Here is a 10,346-nt window from a genome sequence, read left to right as displayed (position 1 = left end):
TATTCAAACATTTAATCGATCGAACTACTATTAACCGAATTAATCAAACTTTTAATCCTTAACCAAACCAAAATTTTTTCAAAAAATTTAACTTAACCGAAATATTTCGATTAGTTTGATCGGTTAACCAAATTAACCGAAATTTATATGTTTTTTATTATTATTAAAACAAGTATAAAACATATCAAAATAAACAAATCTATATTGTTCATTTGTCAAAATTAACCGAATTAATAATAACCTAATACATATAATATATAATATTATTTATTAAGTTCGATTTCGAACCAAATTAACTGTCAACTAAAATTCCAAAAAAACTTTTAACTGACCTTCAACTGAACTAAATCGGTTAACCGGCTAATTAATCGAATTAAAATGTCTATCTTTTTCAAATTCAGTATTACGTATAAATAAATAATAAATAAACATATTCATGAACATAAATGATACCTCATTCAAAAAAAATCAATCGAGATCTCGTCTAAAATCAATTATTTAAATTGATAAAAACCAAAAAGGAAAATCTAACCATTTATATATGAACTATGTTTGTTTACAACAGTCGCGAAATTTCAGTTAAAGGGCTCCCTTTCCAGCTAAATCTTCAAGAGTTAGATTCAGGGTTTCAACTGAGCCTTTCTTCACTTCCTCCCCACGAGCAGCTAGATACTCTTCTATGCTTCCTGGTTCACCGAACCAACCGAGCCGGTCTGCAATCAGATGTAAATTATTACATCCTCCACATCTCACCACAACCACACCTTTCTGGTATGATTCACGGCAAACTGTCTTAACTGATCTCGTTTCACAGACTTTGCACGTGAATATCATGGCAAGATCGTGCCTTGCAGATGTTTTCAAGTTAGATATAGCAGTATGCTTCATGGCAAAATCATTTGTCTCCGAAGGTGCATTAGCTGAAGCAGGCTTTAAACTGTCGGCTTCTTGATTTTCGGTGTTGTCAATAGCCAGGCCAGAAGGATCAGGTTGAGTTTGGAGCCATCTTCTATAAAAGTCATATCTACTGTTGAGGGATACACTTGCAGAAGAGATGGCTGGTGAAGGAGATTCTGCAAGCAAAGAGTTAACATTCAGAAATAGAAAAGCAAACGGAATTGCAATCTATGTTGCTCCGACTCAATATTTTTCTTGAAGTACCTATGGACAACACATTTTCAGACAAGAATATGGAGATAGGACCCTCCAAATACCCTCTAAATCTAAGGAAAAAGTAGAAAACAGTCAATTGTATCCATATCTGACACACCTAAGTTTGAGTAACATAGATTGCAATGATACCTTGACGAAAGCATGTCTAACTATTAATGCAATGATCTTGTGCTGAGTTCATTATTACAAAAATGGAAAGTCATGTAAGTTGCTACTCGGCAACCATTAAGTGAAATCTAACCAACTCCGAAATTTTACAGACATTCGATGTTTGCATGAGAATCAAAGTGATACCTGCATGATTGTATATGTAGAAATGAGCTCAAATTTCTATTCCAATATTTTCCTTTTCATATATTGTGGGAGAAAGTGGGAAGGGAGGGGGTTATAAAACAATGAACACCCATGTCCGAAATGGATATGTTAATTTCTTCCAAGATTTCTAAGTATTTGGAGATTCCATGGATTTGTCAGCATGAGTGTCGAACAAGGGTACAAAAAAATAAGAGTAAGAATATCAAAGGTTATAGGCTATAGTCAATGTGTGTAACCTTTTTGGCATATCTAACGACAAAAGAAAAGAAGGCCTAAAGTCTCGGTGATCAGAAGATTTCAAACATGACAGCCACTACTAAATCATAAACTTGTTTCAATTATCAGTTGGCATATCCTCAAAAGAATCTGCTACATAACTAGGGAAAGTTAACCCCTTTAATTCAACTAGAAAACATACTTTTGAAGAAAACATCAACCCATTTCACTAAAATAGTTATTACTGTCTCAAAATGGCCACGAAAATTCTAACATTGAAGAACTAAACCTTAACCCCGGTTACAGCAAGTTATCACCAAAATCCTCAACACTTCGATCTTTGAATGAAAGTCCAGGCAAAAATTTCTAAATAACAGATTTCTGCTTCTTTTTCTTTGTTTTGGATAAGGATTCTATTAACGAGACTAGGCAACAAGCTAAAAACTATGAACAAAACTAATACCACGGAACTATTTAAGCCCCAATCTGTAGAGATTTGCCTAAGTACAATATCTGCATTCATACAATTCAGAACTACTAAATATATTCAAACTATTTCCTTGACAACGAAGGCTTTCACATTTGCATAAATTTCTATTTTCCATATTCATTAGAATCTCGCTCGTGTTCACAATTTCCTGGTATTAAACTCCTAAAACATTCAATCTGTCTATCCAACCATGCTATTATATTACAAGACATGATTCCTACAGATATCCTAAGGATACAACAAAATTTCACAAGCATAGCAATAATAGATTCTAATACACTTAACATCAAAAAAATCAGCTAGGTACAGGAATAGTACAACCTGCTCCAACTGTTCATCTTTCTTGAAATATATGACCCGCTAAGGATCCCTATCTAAATAAATGGGAAAACTTACCCAACATTCACACCCGAATTCGAATAATATAGCTGTGAGCCGTCATTTCATACTGTTTTAGAAACATAGTATCAAGATTTTCTATATATTCACTTCCTTTCGTTTCAAAACATGCTAAAAAATGCAAGGCAAGAAAAATCAAAAGTTTATGATAGGGGCCTATCAGTTTATTCCAAAAATAAAAAAAAATAAAAACCCAAATTTTCTAATAATTGAAAAAGCTGAAACAAAGCCAAAGAAACCACAAATTGCGAAGTCCCGCATCAGAGTTTCAGGTCGTATAAAGAAAACCTAAGTAATAGAAACAGAGGTAGATTAAGAAAAAAGTAGAGAGAGAGAGAGAAAAAAAAAAGAAATTACCTTTGAAAAGAGAGGTTTGAGGTTGATTTCGAGCAAGAAGAGACAGAAGCCGCCGAAAGTGAGACATCCTCAGCCGACAGACGCCAAATGAATGGTTTGAACCTGAGGAACCGAGTTCGGAATTTGGACACGGTGTATTTATATATTTGTAGATTTCTTGGGTATATTTTTTCTTTCTTTTATGATTTTGGTTTATTTGTTGTTTCTTTTTTCTAATTGAGTTTCTGCCAAATTCAGCAGATTATGGAACATCAGGTAAAAAAATTTATGTTTGAAATATATTTATAAAATATGTATATATAAATTGAATCATATATGGCAGAAATTTCAAATTTGAGGCTTAAGTGATTTTGATGTATTAGATTTAAGTTTTGTCATTTCTTTTAAATTCATAGATTTAATATAAAAATAAATAAAAATATTTGTTATTTTTATATGAAATTATTTTATTTTTTCAATTGAGTTGATATATTTACGGTGATAGCAATTTCGCTAAGCATTAAGTTAATAAAGATGTACACAATCTATTAATATATGATTAAATTCAACTATTTGTTCTTCTATTTTGTGAAAATTATAGATTTATTTTATGTACTCTAATTTAATCATTTTTATTTTTATACTTTTTGAATTTGGAAAATTTAGTCTTGACTAAAATAGTAACGATTAAATTGTTTAGTTAAATTTAATTATCAGTCATATATATTATGTGTCTGTTATGGATTTGGTTCATATTCTTTACTGGAATCATTTCAAGTCTTTATATTTTTTACAAGTGCGTAATTTCTCAATTATTTGTGATATTTTTCCTCTTAAATTATGCTATTTATAGTCTTAATTATATTATATTTTATTTATATTTTATTTAATAAATAATGAGAAAAAGTGAGGTTAAAGTTTATTTTGATAAATTTTTATGGACTCAACTTTCAACACAGCATAAATTCAACATTTAGACATAACTTAAGCTATAAAACTTTGTTTTGGGCTCATAATTTACAGATTTTAAGAAAATCAAAAGATCTAACTAAAGTTATTTAAAAGCTTCAGCCCAAAAAAAGACATGAAGAGATGAGACAGCCATTCTTAATTTTTTAAACTTTTTTTAGTCAAAAGTTAATCAAAGTTTGATTCAATAGGTTTGTAAGATTTAATTTGCGCTTTATTTCTTCTTAGCTATTTGGTATTCATGCATATTCTGTTTCAATTATAATTGCTTATGTTTATTGGATATCTAGTCAATATTTGATAGCTTGGAACAATTGGCTTGACAATTAGAATAATTACAGTTATAAATATTTAATTCATTCTAATATTAGTGACAAATTGCATAACTCGTTTATGTCGTAGTTTACGATTATGTGATGTGGATGTGTGGTCTAGCTTAAATAAACCATGTTGAGGTGAGTTTGTTGGTTCAAATTAGGTCTTTTTAGTTCTTAATATTGTCGGTAAGTTAAATCTAAGGTGTTGAGTTATGAGGTAATTTATCGGTTAAAGAAGTAATTTCAAACGAATTGTCTCTTGGTTACCGAATAAATAAAGAGAGATTGATTACCGGTATTGATTTAGCAACTATAATTAATTTATTAAAGACAATAAAGTTATCATTGTATCGATAATCGAATCAATGAATCAAACAAATAATTTACTTTTGGTTAAAGTTTTCCCATTTATTTTCCAAAACCTTTAATTATTGGTTTTTTTCCCTTTAAAGCCTTGAATTTAAATTTAGTTTTTTTTAGTTTTCAATCTTATAACCCTCCTCCAAATTTACTTTTCTTGTTTATGCTTAATAAATAAAATTATTACCAATCTTTGTGGATACGATTTTACTTTTCGCTTTCTATTAATTTATCTGTTTCAAGTAGGTTTTGTTTTTGTAGGTCTCGACAACTTTACATTTTTAAAATTTAAAATTTTAATCTTGACGCAAATAACCGTCATTAACCCATTAAAGATTTTTAGTAAGTAATATATGGAAATAACAAGTTGAAATGACATTATACATATACTAATATGTTTAGCTCATCAAATTTTAGAAATAACAGAACTTAATGAATTTAATGATTATTATTTAACGAAGACTAAAATTTTAAAATTTGACAAGTACATGGACTAAAATAACTAAATTAAAGTACATAAATTAAATTCACAACTTTAATAAAAATACAAAGACTAATAACATAATTTAACATTAAAATAGTAAAAAAATTCTACTTTTGTTGCCTTGAATTGAAATATTGCCCAGAGATAGATACAAAGATTTTGTATTGGAAATATATTATTATTGTTTGAAATTATAAATTAGAAAACTTACATGGATGAAATTGCAAATTCTATTTGTTAAGATGGGCTGAAAAAAGAAGAAGATAAATGTGGTTTAATTATGCGAGGGACTATCTCAACAAGAGATGTATTCCAAAAGAGATCCACAGAACCCGTCTCACTCTCTTATTACGGACCCATCAGCCTTCGCTATACAATTTATAAGATTATTTCAAAAGGTGTTTATAAATAAACTTCCTTCCGGAATGCTTTTGTAAGAGGCAAGCAAATATTTATTTAATTAATATTATTTATAAGTTTTATAAAATTTATCATTTTTATTAATAAGAATTTTGGTGGATTTTTATTAAATGAATTTATATAACAATAAATCATACAACTTAAAATTTATATTTAAATCATTATATTTCTGTTAGCTAAAAAATGAAAAGAAAAATATATTACTCTAATCTTGAGTAAATTTTCTAATTATTTATATAATAAGTATTTTATATTTCATATGTAAAAATTTAGGGTAAATTATCAAAATAATCACTTATGTTTGAAATGATACGTTTTAGTCACTTGTGTTATCGTGTTGTAACATTTTAGTCACTGAGCATTTTCATTAACGGTGTAACGACAAGCTAATGTGGTATGTTAAATCATCATTCCAAATGAAAAATTTAGGTTAAATTATACAATTTTCCCTATATTTTTATCATTTTGAGCAATTTATTTATTTTTTATGTTCTTTGAACTTTCTTTTTTTTCTTTTCTTTTTTTTCGTTCTCTTCTCCTTATGCACCCTTCTCCATTTCTTTTAACGTAGTTTTTCTATATTTTCCATTTGTCAAAACTAGTCCCTATACTTTTTTTCTTTAAATAATTTAATGTTTTCTTTTTATTTCTTTATTTTCCTTTTCTTCTTCCCTTTATTTTCTCTCTTCTCATATTCTTCACTGCAGAAACATAATCTTTGCCCACCAAATAAACCAAGTCATTCTTAATCAAATCTCGATTTGAATATAACCTAATTTTGAAACTAAAATTGGATCTAACTAATGAATATAAAAAAAATCATATCATTAATCAAATCTAAACATAAATTGAATTCTTTATATTCAAAATATTTTTTTTCTGTTTCCAAACTTTTACAGAATTGTGTAGGTTATTCGTTTCTTTTTCTTTTATTTTTTGATGAATAAAATTGATCTAACCTTCTTGGATATTCTCAAGCAAGCTTGATTGGAAGTCGAGTATGGATGAACCGAAGAGAGAAAGAGAGCATGAAACCAAACTGGTTTGGGTAAAGTTGACGGTAAATTTTGTATGGTGGTCGTTTTAGTCATTGAGAGTGCAGAGCTCGTTTGAAGAATCCGTGAAACAATGTAGTTTCGAGAGGGCGAGAATGTTGTAGGTAAATAGATAAGGTCGTTGTGGAGGTTGGTTAGGAGGTTAAGGGAACGAGCTCGGGAAACTTTGTTGAGGGTGGACTGCCATAAGTCACAACTGGCGAGGTCTTCGAGTGAGGCAAGCTTATGCACTAGGTCATTGAAAGATCCAAATTAATTCGTTAAAGTGATGATGGACGATGAGGATTTGTAATTGTAGGGTGAAAAAATTAAATTGCTCAAAACGAAAAAATATGGGGACCAATTATATAATTTAACCTAAAATTTTTGTTTGAAATGATTATTTAACATGTTATGTCAACTTAACGTTATATAATTAACGACAATTACCGGCCCAGTAACTAAAATGTAACTTAAAGTAAACAAAAGTGATTATTTTTATAGTTTATCCAAATATTTATAAAGAATATATTTATATAATCTAATCTAATATCCTGTAATTATATTACATATGTATTATCTATTAACTATTATGATTGATTCCATTTTTTGGTGATAAAATAACATTTCTAACTAATTACATGGGAATATTAAGAGAAAAATACCCTTTGAGTTATCAAATTCAAGAAGATCTAAAACCATAGTAGGAGGAAGATCAAAAATCTATAAATCTTCTTTTTTTTAACCAAAGCTAGTTTAGCTAAGCAATTTGCAACTTGATTTTGTTCTCTAGGTATGTAACACAAGATCCATTGTTCTTCTTGTGACAAAATATTTTGATTTCATCTAATCGAAGCCGAATTCGAAGTGGTGGAAATGCTTTCTTGGATTGCTTTAACAACCTCCAAGCTGTCAGATTGGATTATAATCTTATCATGACCCGATGTCGGCTTAGCTTAAGGCCCTCCAAAATTCCTCAAAGTTCAGTATTGAAAATTGAGCACTTTCCAAGATATCGATTGTACCCAGAGATCCAACCTCCATTTTCATCACGAAGTACTCCTCCAAAAGTTGCATTTTCGGATTCCAATTATAGTACACCGTCAGTGTTGAGAAAGAGCCGCTTTTCAGTTAACCGTTCTCCATAAGATAGGTCATGACATTCAATAATATCTGCACTAGAAACGGAAAAGAACTGTATTGCCCAACTATACAAAATTTTGACTATCTCACTTGGGCTCCAACATTTTCCTTGAAAAATAAAAAGATTGTGATTCTTCCATATGCGCCAAGTAAACATTTCAAAAAGACACGCCCAACTAGCTCCTCCTTCATGGATCTTAGTATTATATTGCGCATTAGAAAGATTCTAATCGTGTAAATTATTATAGAAGAAATTCGTTAGGTAATCACCTGTAGTGACCTGGTTCCAGATGTCTTTAGCAATTGTGCAGCCTCTCAAAATATGCAAAACGTCTTCCGATTCTGTAACAGCCCGATTTTGACCCTAATCAGAATAGTAATTTCGGGACCACAAATTTGAGTCTGAAAAATATTTTAGTATTATTTTCTGTGTTAATTATGTGTGAATTTATATGTGTGAAAGTTTCGTGAATTAATTTTATTGTTTGTGTGCTTAATTTAATAAAAAGACTTAATCGCGTAAAATGAAAAAGTGGCTAATTAATGTGTAAGTGCTAATTTGCTAATGTCTTTATAACGTGAAGTCATTAATAGTTAATTAGCCTACTATTAAAGTGAGTGGACGGCAATGGTCAAGAATGACCTTATATTATATGTTTTATATATTTAGTAATAAAGGTTAAAAATGTAAAATGAATATTAAGTTATTATATCATAAAACATTAAAGAAATAAGCCATGCTCTTCATCTTTTCATCACCGGAACTAGAAAAGAAAATTAGGTTTGAAGCTTTGAAATATTCATCCATTGAAGACTTTGATTAAGGTATGTTTCGGTTTTAGTTTTTGATAATTTTTACGTTTTTGAGATCGTTGCTAAGTTATCTTCGAAGCCCATGTCTTAATTTTTGATTTTGATGAAGATTTTGAAATGTTCCATTGATCAGTTTATGAGTTTTATGATGATAGTTGATGAATTATGAAATATATGTGTTAGATTAATATGTTTTGTCTTTGGATTTTTGGTGAAATTGAGTAATTAGAGCTAAATTGTAAAAATAATATTTTGAGGGACTAAAATGTAAAAAGATGAAATATGTTGACTTGTATAGAGCTTGTGAATATTCGGCCTAAGCATGGTATATGCAAATTTTGTGTATTTTGTGTTTTATACAATAGGGGCTAAACTGTAAAAAGTGTGAAATATCAGGGGCAAAATGGTAATTTTCCTCTTTATGTGTTTTTGGATTAAATTGAATGAATGTGTGTTTAAGTTAGTTAAATTTGAATTTATTTAGATCAAGAACGGAAGAAAACGGAATTAGATCGGAGGAAATCAAAAGTAGTCGAATAGTCGATTATACCGTTCGACAACATCTGAGGTAAGTCTATAAGCATTTAAATGTTGTTAAATGTTGTTAATATATATATGTTATGTGATAAATATATGGTATGTGATAAATTGAATTGTTTGAATAAATATAAGCCTTGGCCGAATGTGGTTTTTGAGATAGAGACTATGTTTCGAGTTTGATTTGATCTAGATTCAATGTCTGAAAGCCCCGTACGAACCTTAGGAATAGTTAGGATACATATGTCACGACATAGGATTTCCGATATGTGTTTTCATGTAAGATCATGTTTGGGATGTTGCCATCGATTTGTGGTTACGTGTAAGACCCTATCTGGGACAGTGGATTTCCGATATGTGATTACATGTAAGACCACGTCTGGGACGTTGGCATTGTACGAGCCTTTTGACTATCTGCATATCCTTTTTAATTCTGAACTATTCAATGGGCAATGTGAAGTAAACACTGAATGTGAAATTGAATTACAAGTTCAGGTATATGTTAGTAAATTGTTTATATGAAAACATGGTAAGTTGGTTACTTGAAATGATAAAAAGTTATGTGAATATGAATTATGTGTTAACATATTTGAACATATAAGTGATTAGACCTTTTTAACAAAATGTTAATACGTGATTGTTGTTATATATGTTTTTGCTTAAGACTTACTAAGCTTAAATAGCTTACTGTGTTTGTGTTCTTGTTTACCTTTGTTTTATAGATTTTTGGAGTCACGTTATGAGCTCGGGGATCATCAGCAAAGTCTATCACACTATCGACTTCTTTTGGTATTTTGTTAAAGTTTGAACTAAATCTTATGACATGTATAGGTTTGCTTATGCTTTTGGTTAGTTTTGGATTATGTATATCTAAATAGCCATGCGAAAATAGCTTAATTTCCATGCTTGTGTTCGGTTTGGTTTTAAAATGGCTTGTCCATGATCATTTGTTTAAGTTGGGTTTTATGTGTTTTTGAATGGGTGCTTGAGGTGTTTAGTTTTTATGCTTGAATTTGACTATATTTGATCATGATTTGAGCTTGCATTCAAATGAGATATTCAAGTTACATGTATGTGATAAATATGGTTTATGCTAGGTATTAAAGTCTTGAGATATGAGTTGAATAAAAGGTGATATTTAGTTATGTGTTTGACAATAGGATTAATATTGGATGTTAGTTGAATTAAGATTATGTTATGTGTTAATTTGGTATTTAGAAATATTGTATATACATGTGGTGTTTTTAAAATATGTTTGATCTAAAAATGTAAGTGATTATATGATTCGATTTTAGTGTTCATATTTATATTGATAAGTATGTGTTTTTTTGAATATCATG

At 29.5% G+C, this 10,346-nt stretch overlaps 1 protein-coding gene across 2 annotated transcripts; it reads right to left on the bottom strand.

The window, feature by feature from the left end:
• Positions 1–437: 437 nt before the first annotated feature.
• On the bottom strand, positions 438–3,149 carry LOC105770935 (uncharacterized). 2 transcript variants are annotated; one of them, XM_012592309.2, is made up of 2 exons: positions 2,951–3,149; positions 438–1,073 (listed from the first exon to the last, which is right to left on the bottom strand). In XM_012592309.2, exons 1-2 carry the CDS (start codon positions 3,015–3,017, stop codon positions 580–582), a joined length of 561 nt encoding a protein of 186 aa, XP_012447763.1. In that variant the 5' UTR covers positions 3,018–3,149; the 3' UTR covers positions 438–579. The 2 variants fall into 2 exon arrangements, with proteins under 2 accessions (XP_012447763.1, XP_012447764.1); XM_012592310.2 differs by lacking the exon at positions 2,951–3,149 and adding an exon at positions 2,591–2,913.
• Positions 3,150–10,346: the final 7,197 nt, after the last annotated feature.

This window comes from Gossypium raimondii, chromosome 5 (genome assembly GCF_025698545.1).
Source record: "Gossypium raimondii isolate GPD5lz chromosome 5, ASM2569854v1, whole genome shotgun sequence".
NCBI classification, from domain to species: Eukaryota; Viridiplantae; Streptophyta; class Magnoliopsida; order Malvales; family Malvaceae; genus Gossypium; species Gossypium raimondii.
Note: the sequence above shows the minus strand (reverse complement) of the source record. Positions and strands in the feature narration are given on the sequence as shown.